Source organism: Mobula hypostoma, chromosome 1, assembly GCF_963921235.1.
Source record: "Mobula hypostoma chromosome 1, sMobHyp1.1, whole genome shotgun sequence".
Lineage (NCBI taxonomy): Eukaryota > Metazoa > Chordata > Chondrichthyes > Myliobatiformes > Myliobatidae > Mobula > Mobula hypostoma.
Window position 1 is genome coordinate 251,523,808 of NC_086097.1, and position 14,560 is coordinate 251,538,367.

Genomic DNA, 14,560 nt, shown 5'->3' on the forward strand with positions numbered 1-14,560 from the left:
ACAGACACTCCCGTAGCTTGCGTTACTTTATGGTCATGCAATCAATCTATATAAGCTTTCTTCTGTACTTATATTTATTGAATTTTTAAAAAATTATTGTGTTCTTTTATCTGATTGTTTTTTTTGTGCTGCATCAGATCCAGAATAACAATTATTTCATTCTCCTTTACATTTGTGTACTGAAAATAACATTAAACTTGAATTACTGTTGCAAACTCACATCAACTGTTGCAAAAAAAACCACATTAAATTGTAGTCTATGTCACCGTAAGATATAGGAGCAGAATTTGGCCCATCGAGTCTGCTCCATCATTTCATCATGGCTGATTCATTTTTCCTCTCAGCCCCAATCCCCTGACTTCTTTCAAATGACTTAATTTCATTTTTTAACCAACAGAGCCACGCCACCTCCTCTGCTTCCTGCCCGTCCTTTTGATACAATGTGTATCCTTGGACATTAAGCTCTTCTTCAGCCATGATTCAGAGAGACCTACAATATCATACATGCCAATCTGTAACTGTGCTGCAAGTTGATCTGTCTTATTCCATATATAGCGCACACCCAAATATAACACCTCCACTCCTGTATTCACAATTTGTCCACCTTGTACATTGCAGCTCATCTGGATGACTGCGATTATGCCCTATCATTAGTCTCTCCTTGCTAGGAGTCTCACTGCACATTGCTTCTGTTTGTTAAAGCCAACTACTTCATCTTCTGCACTATCACTCTGGTTTCCCTCTCCCTGACAATTTAGTTTAAACCCTCCCGAACAAGTCTAGCCAACCTACCCACAAGGGTATTGGTTCCCCTCGGGTTCAGGTGTAACTTGTCCCTTTTGTACAAGTCACACTTTCCCCAGTGATCCATAAATCTGAACCCCAGCCCCCTGCACCAATTCCTCAACCACACATTCACCTGCCAGATCATCCGATTCTTATCCTTACTGCCATGTGGCACAGGTAGCAATCCAGTGATTACTGCCCTGGAGGTCCTGTTTGTCAGCTTGCTATCTAGCTCCCTGGAATCTCTCTTCAGGACCTTCTTTTCACCTTGTCTGCCTATGTCATTGGTGCCAATATGTACCCAGACTTGTGACTGCTCACCCTCATCTTGAGAATGCCACGGACATTATCCAAAACATCCTGATCCTGGCACCAGGGAGGCAACATACCATCCGGGTGTCTATTGTGCCCACAGAGCCTTGTCTCTGTTCCTCTGACTAGGCAATCATCTATCACCAGTGCAGTCCTCTTCACCCCTCTGCCCTTCTGAGCACCGCATCAGGCTCAGTGCCAGAGACTGGGTCACTGAGGCTCCCCCAGCTACGTTGCCCCCTCAATAGTATCTGAAGTTGTATACTTATTATAAAGGGAACGGCTACATGTATGCTGTGCATTCCCCCTCTTTCTCCTGACAGTCACCTAGTTACCTGTCTCCTGCAACCCAGGGGTGACTACCTCCCTGTAGCTCCTGTCTATCACCTCTCATTCTCCTATGTGAGTCGAAGGTCATCAAACTGCAGCTCCAGTTCCTTAATACATTCTCTCAGGAGCTGCAACTCAATGCACCTGAAGATGTGTTTATTGAGGATACTGGAGATCTCCCAGACTTCCCACATCCCACACACTGCTCCGGCGCCATTCTCACTAAACTACTAAAACTGAACAAGTAAGAACAGAAAGGGAGTAACTTACAAGACCGTGTACCTCACCCAAGTCTGATGAGCCAAAGCCACTGGAAAGACAGGCCCACTCAGAACAGTGACCACTCTGCCTGCACTTGAGTTATTTTTATTCGCCCTTTCTAATGAATCCCTTTTCTGATTGGTCTCTCCTCAACTCAGAGGAACTGCCGCGAAGCTCTGCCTTTAAAATCTCCATCGCCTGATTTTAAAAGTAGCTCTTTTAATGTACCTCTGGCGTGGATTGTCCAACTCATAGTAGTCAATCCTCAAGTATTGCTTTCTAAAACAAAATCCCACCCTGTAATTTTTTGTGATTCTGTTACCCCAAAAAGATGGTCATTGTTTTTGGAAGGTATTATTTCTGCACTGGGATATACTTGTGAACAAAATCCTCTTACCAGTGCTGACCCTTTTCCCACCACCCATCCATTTGATCTTTTCTATCTTTTTTTAAAATAAGGTGGTATTGATTTAAGTTACTTTGCTGGAAATCAGTTATATGTCTGCAGTTCAAGGAAAAATTGTGGAAGGCCCCTATTTTAACATTAATAATAAGCATTATTTTAATATTGAAGCTTTGGGTTTCATTTAACCAGCACATCATAAGAACCTAGCACGTTACCACACAGTACAGACCCTTCAGCTCAGGAACTACTCTGAGATTAATCTAACAGTTTCTAACCTTCCCCTTCTGCATGGGCCTCCATTTTTCTATCATCTATTTGCATATCAATGAGTTTCCTAAACGTCCCTAATGAATCTGCCTCCCACCACCCCACCAGCAGGGCGTTCCACACACCCACCACTCCCTGACTTCTTAAAAAATAACTACCTCTGTCATCACCCCCGCCCCACACCATACGTTCTCCCATTCACCTTAAAGTTATGATCCTTGTATTAGCCATTTCCGTGCTGAGAAAAAGTACCTGGCTGTCGACTCAGTCTATAACAGGAGAAAGTCTGCAGATGCTGAAAATCTAAAGCAACACACACAAAGTGCTGGAGGAACTCAGCAGGTCAGGCATCGTCTATGGAAATGAATAAAAAGTTGATGTTTTGGGCTGAGACCCTTCTTCAGGACTGGAAAGGAGGGGGAATATGCCTGAATTAAAAAGTTGGGGGGTGGGGGAAGGAGGATAACTAGAAGGTGATAGTTGAGGCAGTGTGGGTGGGAAAGATAATGGGCTGGAGAGGAATGAATCTGATAGGAGAGGAGAGTGGATCATAGGAGAAAGGGAAAGAGGAGGGACATCGGGGGGAGGTGATAGTCTGGGGAGGAGAGGTAAGAGGCCAGAGTGGGAATAGAAGAAGAGGGGAGGGAAAAGGAGAAATCGATAATCATGCCGTTAGGTTGGAAGCTACCGAGACGGAATGTAATGCATTGCTCCTCCACTCTGAGGGTGGCTTCATCGTGGCACAGGAGGATCAATGGACTTACGTGTCGGAAAGGGAATTAAAATGTTTACCATCTCTTATCATCTTGTACACCTCTGTTACGTGCTTTTTTGGTGCAGTCGGCAGTGCGTCAGTCTCATATAGCCTGGAAGAAATCTATTCATGAGGTAAACTTGCCACTATAGAACTGAACTGCGCAGAGGCAGACTATGGTTCTATAAAGAATTGCCGTATGAGGCTTTTGTCGGGCTGAAGTCAGCGAGAGGAATGGCTCGTTTGTGCCTTGGTGTGAAGTTTAAAAAGAGCTCAGAAGCTTTCAGCTTTCTTTCAGCAGGCTGAAATCAGCACAAGGCCAGTAAAACGAAAGGAGATATAGACCGAGTGGCCATTGGTCCGGCTTTGGCTCAGCAGGCTTGGGCGACAACAGGCGGAGGTTCTAAGTAAGAAATAAAATTTCTAGTAAGATTCTGTTTTCTGTTAGTACATAGCTGGTGAGCTGAGAATGGATCTAGGGGTTACTGATGTATTTCTTGTGAGAGATGTAGGAACTTTGGGAGACCTCCAGTCTCCCTGATAAGTACATCTGCATGAAGTGCATCAAGCTGCGGCTCCTTAGGGACCAGTGTTAAGGGACTGGAGCAGCAGCTGGATGACCTTTGGCTCGTATGAGAAACTGTGGAGATGATATATAGGAACTACAGGGAGGTAGTCATCCCCAAGTTGCAGGAGGCAGGTACCTGGATGACTGTCAGGAGAAGGAAAGGGAATAGGCAGCTAGTGCAGAGTAGACCTGTGGCTGTTCATACACTTTGGATAACGCTGGGGGGAACAACCCACCGGGGGAAGCCCCAGCGACCAGGTCTCTGGCGCTGATTCTGGCTTTGTGGCTCAGGAGGAAAGGGAGGAGAAGAGGGGTGCAGTGGTGAGAGTGCAGTCCATAGTTAGAAGAGCAGGTGGCAGATAGACAGGAAAGGAACACCTGGGTGGTATGTTGTCTTCCGGGTGCCAGACTCCGGGATGTCTCGGATCGGGTCCGCGGCATTCTAAAGGAGGAGGGTGAACAGCCAGAAATCATGATGGGTATTAATATCTATGACGTAGACAGGAAAAGGGGGGAGATCCTGAAGAGAGATTATAGGGATTTGGGTAGAAAGCTGAAAAGCTGGACCTCCAGGGTAGCAATCTCTGGATTGCTGCCTGTGCCACAGTCGGTGAGGGTAAGAACAGGAAGATTGGCAGATGAATGTGTGGATTAGATTTCTGGATCATTGGGGTCTTTTCTGGGGAAGATATGACCTGTACAAATGGGACAGGTTACACTTGAACCCAAGGGGGTCCAATATCCTGCGTGCAGGTTTTGTAGAACTGTTGGGAAGGGTTTAAACTGACTTGGCAAGGGGATGGGAACCAGCTGAGGGTGGAGTAGCTGGTGTATACCTAGACGCATTGTGTAGTGTGGCACAGGCAGATGATAAGGCCAAATTGCAGTTAGTGGGTAACGAGGGGCCAGAATCAACAAGGGTGATGAACACAAGACGGAAGGTGTTTATTTGATTGGACTCAGTATATGGAATAAGGTTGATGATCTTGTGTAGTTAGAGATTGGCTGGTATGATTTTGAGTCATGACTGAAAAAAGATCATAGTCAATAGAATCCAAGAATATACATTGTATCGAAAGGACAGGCAGGTAGGCAGAGGGTGTGGCTGGCTCTGTTGGCTTAAAAAAAAATGAAATCAACCCCTTGGCAAAAGTGACATAGGATCGGAAGATGTAGAATACTTGTGGTTGGAGTTTAGAAACTGCAAGGGTAAAGAGACCCTGAAGGGAGTTATATATAGGCCTCGGAACAGTAGCCAGAATGTGGGGTACAAATTACAACGGGAGGTAGAATAGGTGTGTAAAAAGGACAATGTTATGATAATCATGGGCGATTTCAATATGCAGGTAGATTTGGGAAAATCCGGTAGGTGCTAGATCCCAAGAGAAGGAATTTGTAGAATTCCTATGTGATGGTTTTTTTTAGAGCAGCTTGTAGTTGAGCCCTCAAGGGAACGGGCAGTTCTGTATTGGGTTAATCTAATGACCCAGGTTTGATCCGGAAGTTTAAGGTAAAGAAACCCTTAAGAGGCAGTGATCATAATACGATAGAATTCACTCTGCAGTTTGAGGAAGCGAAGCTAAAAACAAATGTGTGTGTATTACAGTGGAATTACAGAGGTGTGAGAGAGGAGTTGGCCAGAATTGGGAGGTTATCTGGCAGCATACATCAAAGTTGCTGGTGAACGCAGCAGGCCAGGCAGCATCTCTAGGGAGAGGTACAGTCGACGTTTCAGGCCAAGACCTTCGTCAGTGTCCTGACGAAGGGTCTCGGCCTGAAATGTCGACTGTACCTCTCCCTAGAGATGCTGCCTGGCCTGCTGCGTTCACCAGCAACTTTGATGTGTGTTGCTTGAATTTCCCGCATCTGCAGAATTCCTCTTGCTGAGGTAATCTAGCAGGTTGAGTTAGTGGTAAGGATGGAAAATGCAATGTTAGCATTCATTTCGACAGGAGTAGGATACAAGAGCAAGAATGTAACAGCGAGGCTTTATAAGGCATTGGTCAGATCGCACTTGGAGTATTGAAAGTAGTTTTGGACCCTTTGGCATTGAAGAAGGTCCAGAAGAGATTTACAAGAATTATTCTGGAAATGGAATGGTAAACCTGAGGCGTGTTTGATGGCTCTGGGCCTGGGCATACTCAAGTTTGGATGAATAGGTTGGGGAATCTCACTGAAAACTATCAGAATTGAAGGATGTCCATTTAGAACAAAGATGAGAAAACATTTCCTTAGCCAGAGGGTGGTGGATCCGTGAAATTTATTGCCACAAACAGCTATGGAGGTCAAGTCTTTGGGTATATTTAAAGTGGAGGTTGATATGTTCTTGATTAATCAGGGGGTCTAAGGTTACAGGGAGAAGGCAGGAGACTGGGATTGAGAGGGTTAGTAAATCAGCCATAATAGAATGGCGGAGCAGACTCGATAGGCCAAATAGCCTAAATCTGTTTCTCTGTCTTAGGGTCTTATTGTGATCCTACATATTTATAACACAGAATTATAATTTTAAGGTTAACTTGTAAATAGTGAGTTTATTAACAAGTCTAAAGTGCACTTGCTTTTTCAACCCTTGGAGGGTGAAAAGGCTCAATTAATTGATAAATTTAATTACATTGATTCCATTGTTAATTATTTCATATATTTATGCAAAACTATGTATCCAGTGTGTGAGATATTTATGAATTCATATTAGTCCAAGAGTTAATTACTTGCTCTTAAATTGTTTTGCAGCAGCCCTTCATCAGTGGGCAAAGGTTTTCTTTGGCAGCTGGGCAGCCATTGCGAGCGGAATGTTGTATGCTGTGTACCTTTCTACATTTCATGAAAGAAAGTTCTGGTTTTCCAGCAGACAGGTGAGATTATGTGTAAAATTTGATGTTTGCTTAGTATGCTGTTTAGAATAATGTCATATTTCTTCTTCCTGATCCTTTCCTGAAGATGATCACGGAATAGTACAGAGCAGGCCCTTCAGCCCATATTGTTGTGCTGACCCTATAATCTACTCTAAGATCAATTAACCCTTCCTTCCTACATAATCCAACATTTTTCTATCATCCATGTGTCTACCTAAGAGTTTCTTAAATGTCCCTCGTGCATCTGCCTTAACCACAACACCTGGCAGGGTGTTCCATGCACTCACCACTCTCTGTGTAAGAAAGTTATGTCTGGCATCCCCCTCTTATTTTATAAGGCTATTGAATAGTTCCCTAGTATGATAACACAGAACATAACAGCACAGTACATACAGGCCCTTCAATCTCTTTCTAATGATTTGATTTCATTTTTTTTAAACCAACAGAGCAATGCCCTTCCCTCTGCCTTCCTGCCTGTCCTTTCAATACAATGTGTATCCTTGGACAATAAGCTCCCAGCTATAATCTTTCAGCCACAATTCAGTAATGCCTACATCATACCTGCCAAACCGCAACTGTGCTACAAGTTCATCTACCTTATTCTATTACTTATTCACCAGGTGCTGCCTGGATTAGAGAGAATGCCTTTTGAGGATAGATTGAGTGAGCTAGGGCTTTTCTCTTTGGAGTGAAGGAGGATGAGAGGTGACTTGATAGAGGTGTCCAAGATGATAAGAGGCATCGATTGGAAGGGGCATAATTTTGAGATATCAGGAGGAGAGTATCGGCGGGGTGGGGGGTTGTTTTCCCTCACACAGGGTGGGTGCGCAGAATGTACTGCCAGGGTGGTGATAGAGGCAAATAGATAGAGGCATTTAACATGGATAATAGAAAAATGGGGATCTATGTAGGAGTGAAGGAGCTGATTGATTTTGGAGTGGGTTAAAAGGTCAGCACAACATCATGGATTGAAGAGCTTAATGTCCAAGGATACACATTCTATTGAAAGGACAAGCAGGAAGGCAGAGGGAAGGGCATTGCTCTGTTGGTTTAAAAAAATGAAATCAAATCATTAGAAAGAGATGACATAGGATTGGAAGGTGGTAAGTCATTGTGGATACAGCTAAGGAACTGCATGGGTAAAAAGACCCTGATGGGAGTTAAATGCAGACCTCCAAACAGTAGTAAGGATGTGGCCTACAAGTTACAATGGGAGATGGAAAATGCATGCCAAAAGGGCAATTTTACAATAGTCATGGGGGAGCTTCAATATGCAGATAGATTGGAAAAATCAGGCTGGTGCTGGATTCCAGGAGGGGTGTTTTTAGATTGCCGACGAGATGGCTTTTTAAAGCAGCTAGTGTTTGAGCCCACTAGAGAATCAGCTAGTCTGGACTGGGTGTTGTGCAATGAACCGGTTTGATTAGAGAGCTTAAGGTAATGGAACCCTTAGGGAAAGTGATCAAAGTATGATCGAATTCACCCTGAAATTTGAGGAGGAGAAGCTAAAGTCAGATGCTTCACTGTTAAAATGGAGTAAAGGGAATTACAGAGGCATGAGAGAAGATTTGGCCAGAATTGATTGGAAAAGAGCACTGCCAGGGATGACAGCAGAGCAGAAATGGCTGGAATTTCTGGAAGCAATTCAGAAGGCACACGATATATACAGGTTACCCCCACCATCCGAAGGTAGAGCGTTCCTATGAAACGGTTTATAAGCCGGAATGTTGTAAAGCGAAGAAGCAATTACCATTTATTTATATGGGAAAATTTTGTGAGCGTTCGTAGACCCAAAAATAACCTACCAAATCATGCCAAGTAACACATAAAACCTAAAATAACAGTAACATATAGTAAAAGCAGGAATGATATGATAAATATACAGCCTATATAAAGTAGAAATACTTCTCCACAATCGTTGCCTGCACTGTCCATCGTGGCAAAAATCTCACACAAGCGCCATCGGCAAAAACACTCTCTCCAGTAACCTTTAGGCTATGAAGCTGCCAAATCATACCAAATAACACGTAAAAATACACAGCCTATATAAAGTAGAAATAATGTATGTACAGTGTAGTATCACTTACTGGAATTGGGAAGACAGCGAGCACGCTGATGATGGTGTGTTAGGCTGAGTCGTTGCAGGTTGGGGTGGTGCAGTGGCCCCCACCCTCCGGGCGGCGAACCGATACCAATCCGCGTAGCATGCAGCGGTACAGTGGTAGCCGGGAGGCGCACAGCACATCTTTAAGAAAAAAGCCAAAATAAAGATGCTAATTAATTAGATGCCGCCCGACACGTAATTGTCGGCCCAGATCAGAGACGACGCAATCGCCAATCGCCTCTGATCTGGGCCAACATTTACGTGCTAGGCGGCAGCTAATTAATTAGCTTGTTTATTTCTGCTTTTTTCTTAAAGATGTGCTGTGTGCCTCCCGGCTACCGCTGCATTCTCCGCGAATCGGTATCTGTCCGCGGCCTGGGGGTTGGGGTGGTGGGACACTGGGGTGTCATCTCGTTGTCTGTTTCCATTAGAGCAGGCAGCTCATCTTCTCCTATGACTGCCCACCTCGATGTCGAAGGTCGAGGTTCATCGTCTGCTGTGGCTGATGTGGAAGGCTTGCTTGACTGCTGAGCCTCGCACATTTTTAGATCATACAGTTCTTTGTAAGCACTCAAACCATCTTGCAAATATGCCCTAAACCAACGTATCCTTTCACAATTAAAGTCGTACTTTATCATTGCAGCGAAAATCTCACGCAGTTGCTTCACGTTCAGTTCGCTACTGCATTCGGTTTCGATTGTTATCCTTTCCTCTTCCAATTGCATCAGCTCTTCACCTATCAGTTCTTGGTCATGAGATGCCAAAACCTCTTCAGCATCATCTTCGTCAGCTTCCACAAGCCAAACTCGCTTTGTCCTTACTTCGTTCACCATGATCGAAACGCTTAATTATGTCTAGTTAAGTGTAACACCCTTACAAGCTCTTTTAGGCTTTTCCGATACCTTGGAACTCATCTTGCTAACGGCTGCTCACAGGCATGTGTTTAAGCAATGCCGGCTAGAATGCAGCTCCGAATCCCGGGGGAGAGCGGCTGCTTGGGGCGCACACTGCTTTTCCCCGCACGCTGATTTTTTATCGGGCACTGCTTTTCGTAACAGTGAAAACACCTGCTGTTAGTGAAAACAGGGAACTAATGTAAGTCTTTTGTATCAGTGAGGTTTCGTAAAGCGAACGTTTGAAAAGTGGGGGACACCTGTACATCCCAAAGAGGAAGAAGTATTCTAAAGGAAAGCTGACACAACCGTGGCTAACAAGAGAAGTCAAAGCCAACAGAAAAGCCAAAGAGAGGGCATATGATAGAGCAGATATTAGTGGGAAGCTTTTAAAATTTGTGAAAGGAAAATCATGTCTGACGAATCTCATAGAATTTTTTTGAGGATGTAACTAGTAGAGTGGATAGGGGAGAACCAGTGGATGTGGTATATTTGGATTTTCAAAAGGCTTTTGACAAGGTCCCACATAGGAGATTAGTGTGCAAACTTAAAGCACACGGTATTGGGGGTAAGGTATTGGTGTGGGTGGAGAATTGGTTAGCAGACAGGAAGCAAAGAGTGGGAATAAACGGGACCTTTTCAGAATGGCAGGCGGTGACTAGTGGGGTACCGCAAGGCTCAGTGCTGGGACCCCAGTTGTTTACAATATATATTAATGACTTGGATGAGGGAATTAAATGCAGCATCTCCAAGTTTGCGGATGACACGAAGCTGGGTGGCAGTGTTAGCAGTGAGGAGGATGCTAAGAGGATGCAGGGTGACTTGGATAGGTTGGGTGAGTGGGCAAACTCATGGCAGATGCAATTTAATGTGGATAAATGTGAAGTTATCCACTTTGGTGGCAAAAATAGGAAAACAGATTATTATCTGAATGGTGGCCGATTAGGAAAAGGGGAGGTGCAACGAGACCTGGGTGTCATTATACACCAGTCATTGAAAGTGGGCATGCAGGTACAGCAGGCGGTGAAAAAGGCGAATGGTATGCTGGCATTTATAGCGAGAGGATTCGAGTACAGGAGCAGGGAGGTACTACTGCAGTTGTACAAGGCCTTGGTGAGACCACACCTGGAGTATTGTGTGCAGTTTTGGTCCCCTAATCTGAGGAAAGACATCTTTGCCATAGAGGGAGTACAAAGAAGGTTCACCAGATTGATTCCTGGGATGGCAGGTCTTTCATATGAAGAAAGACTGGATGAACTGGGCTTGTACTCGTTGGAATTTAGAAGATTGAGGGGGGATCTGATTGAAACGTATAAGATCCTAAAGGGATTGGACAGGCTAGATGCAGGAAGATTGTTCCCGATGTTGGGGAGGTCTAGAACGAGGGGTCACAGTTTGAGGATAGAGGGGAAGCCTTTTAGGACCGAGGTTAGGAAAAACTTCTTCACACAGAGAGTGGTGAATCTGTGGAATTCTCTGCCACAGCAAACTGTTGAGGCCAGTTCATTAGCTATGTTTAAAAGGAAGTTAGATATGGCCCTTGTGGCTACAGGGGTCAGGGGGTATGGAGGGAAGGCTGGGTTCTGAGTTGGATGATCAGCCATGATCATAATAAATGGCGGTGCAGGCTCGAAGGGCCGAATGGCCTACTCCTGCACCTATTTTCTATGTTTCTATGTTTCTATGTAAAAACTAACAGAAGGCAACAAAAAAGTCATTAAGGAAAGGATAGAATGCAAAAGTAACTAGCCAATAATACTAAAGAGGATACCAAGAGTTTCCTCAGATACATAAAAGTGTAGAAGAGAGGCGACAGTGGATATTGTACCACTAGAAAACAATACTGGAGAGTTAATAATGGGGGACAAACAAAATAGCAGATGAACTGTGTAAGTATTTTGCACCAATCTTCACTGTGGAAGGCACTAGTAGTATGGTGGAAGTTCCAGGTGTCAGGGAGCATGAAGTGTGTGATGTTACCATTACTAGAGAGAGGGTTCTTGGGAAACTGAAAGGTCTGAAGGTAGATAAGTCACCATGACCAGATGGGCCTCTTATCTGAGAAAGGATGTGCTGAAACTGGATTGGATTCAAAGGAGGTGGATATGGAGAGGATGTTTCCTATGGTAGGAGTGTCTAAGACCAGAGGGCTGTGCTTTTAGAATGGAGATGAGGAGGAATTTCTTTAGCCAGAGAGTGGTGATTTTGTTGAATTCTTTGCCACAGGCAGTTGTGGAGACCAAGTCTTTATGTATATTTAAGGCAGAGGTTGATAGATTCTTCACTGGAAGAAAATTGGATCAGCCATGATGAAATGGTGGAGCAGACTCGATGGGCCAAATGACCTAATTCTGCTCCTCTATTGTATGGTTTTATGGTCTAAATCTCCTCTGTAGCCTCCCTAAAGACTTGCATTTGGTGGTATTTGTGGTTTTCTTGCATTGTGCCCTGGTGGGATGGGAACTGGGGAATTTCTGCAGGGTGTTGTTGATCTTGGGACCAATAAATTAAAGATTAGTACATGTACATTGAAAGAGAGTGAAATGCATCATTTGCATGAGCAAATAATAGTAGTAGTAGTCATAGTCATACTTTATTGATCCCAGGGGAAATTGGTTTTCGTTACAGTTGCACCATAAATAATTAAAAAGTAATAAAACCATAAATAGTTAAATAGTAATATGTAAATTATGCCAGGAAATAAGTCCAGGACCAGCCTATTGGCTCAGGATGTCTGACCCTCCAAGGGAGGAGTTGTAAAGTTTGATGGCCACAGGCAGGAATGACTTCCTATGACGCTCTGTGTTTCATCTCGGTGGAATGAGTCTCTGGCTGAATGTACTCCTGTGCCCACCCAGTACATTATGTAGTGGATGGGAGACATTGTCCAAGATGGCATGCAACTTGGACAGCATCCTCTTTTCAGACACCACCGTCAGAGAGTCCAGTTCCATCCCCACAACATCACCGGCCTTACGAATGAGTTTGTTGATTCTGTTGGTGTCTGCTACCCTCAGCCTGCTGCCCCAGCACACAACAGCAAACATGATCGCATTGGCCACCACAGACTCGTAGAACATCCTCAGCATCGTCGGGCAGATGTTAAAGGACCTCAGTCTCCTCAGGAAATAGAGACGGCTCTGACCCTTCTTGTAGACAGCCCTAGTGTTCGTTGACCAGTCCAGTTTATTGTCAATTCGTATCCCCAGGTATTTGTAATCCTCCACCATGTCCACACTGACCCCCTGGATGGAAACAGGGGTCACCGGTACCTTAGCTCTCCTCAGGTCTACCACCAGCTCCTTAGACTTTTTCACATTAAGCTGCAGATAATTCTGCTCACACCATGTGACAAAGTTTCCTACCTTAGACCTGTACTCAACCTCATCTCCCTTGCTGATGCATCCAACTATGGCAGAGTCATCCGAAAACTTCTGAAGATGACAAGACTCTGTGCAGTAGTTGAAGTCCGAGGTGTAAATGGTGAAGAGAAAGGGAGACCAGACAGTCCCCTGTGGAGCCCCAGTGCTGCTGATCACTCTGTCGGACACACAGTGTTGCAAGCACACGTACTGTGGTCTGCCAGTCAGGTAATCAAGAATCCATGATCCCAGGAAAGCATCCACCTGCATCGCTGTCAGCTTCTCCCCCAGCAGAGCAGGGCAGATGGTGTTGAACGCACTGGAGAAGTCAAAAAACATGACCCTCACAGTGCTCACTGGCTTGTCCAGGTGGGTGTAGACACGGTTCAGCAGGTAGACGATGGCATCCTCAACTGCGTCAAATCAAATCAGCAACGATTGCAGTGGGGTACTCTAACCCTCGGTAACCTTAATGTGTACGTCTTTGGACTGTGGGAGAAAACAGGAGAACCGGGAGGAAACTCACGCAGTCATGAGGAGAACATACAGCTGACTGCTAGCACTGTGATAGCATTACACAACTACGTACTACACTACTGTATTTAAAAAGAGTCATTGTTTGACCCAATTTATTCTCACTAACATGACTGAACGTTCAGTTTTGTTACAAGCTGCTAGAGGGAAGGTGCTGTAAGCATGCTACATTCTTTATAGGTATAATTCACTGTGGGGAGTGGATTGATTGTGAGTAGTGATGGAAAAAGTTCAGATGTGCACAAATGAAGCCGTAGACAAAAGAAAACCCAAGTTTCTGTCTGAAATATCAGGGCGGCACAGTAGCTTAAGAGGTTAGTGTATTGCTGTTCCTGTGCCAGCCACCTGATTTCAATTCCTGCTGCTGTCTTTCAGCCAGGTTGGATCTGCAAGAAATGTCAGTCCCCGCCACCCCCCCAATTTCTCTGCTGTATTTTGTGATGTAAGAGGCTGATTCCAGATGGTCCTGAGGGACCTTCATTCCTCCAGTAATTTTCTTCATTAACGTGTGATTATATGGATGATGAGATTTTTGATGCCTTGGAGAGCTAGCTGTTAATTAATTTTTTCCATATACAAGAGATTTTGAAGGTGCTGGAAATCCAGAGTAACACATACACAATGCTGGAAGATATCAGCAGGCCAGGCAGCATCTATGGAGGGGGAATATACTTCAGCAAGGCCTTCATTAAGGTCCTTCATGGTTGGAAAAATGGGAAGAGAGAGGAGAGGGAACAGGAAGCATCAGGGAGACATTCTGTAATGATCAATGAACCAGTTGTTGGGAATCGAGGACCTTGCCTGGTGACTCGGGGCTGGTGTGGATGCAGCCATGGGACTCCACGCCCCAGCACACTTTCTCTGCCACCTGTCTTACACCACTCCCACGGCGCACCACTCTCACTAATCCCTGCCAGACTTACGAACTCATTGACAAAGACAGTACTGTGCAAAAGTCTTTGGCACCCCAGATATATATATATGTGTGTGTGTGTGTGTGTGCGCCTAAGACTCTTGCACAGTACTGGAAGTAATGCAAAAAGAATCTAACAATGCTGTGCAAATTTAAGATGTATTTGCTGGTGTTTGGTTATTTCATCCTTACATGATTGACACTCTCACCTTCCGGTT

General features: G+C 44.6%; 1 protein-coding gene across 4 annotated transcripts in view; it reads left to right on the plus strand.

The window, feature by feature from the left end:
• LOC134356310 (probable C-mannosyltransferase DPY19L4) overlaps nt 1-14,560 on the plus strand; it is a 104,069-nt gene that overhangs the window by 12,479 nt on the left and 77,030 nt on the right. For all 4 annotated transcript variants that reach the window (XM_063067185.1, XM_063067192.1, XM_063067199.1 and 1 more), the window contains exon 3: nt 6,415-6,536. In XM_063067185.1, the coding sequence (XP_062923255.1) occupies nt 6,415-6,536 (122 nt within the window). The remainder of the gene's footprint in view (nt 1-6,414; nt 6,537-14,560) is intronic.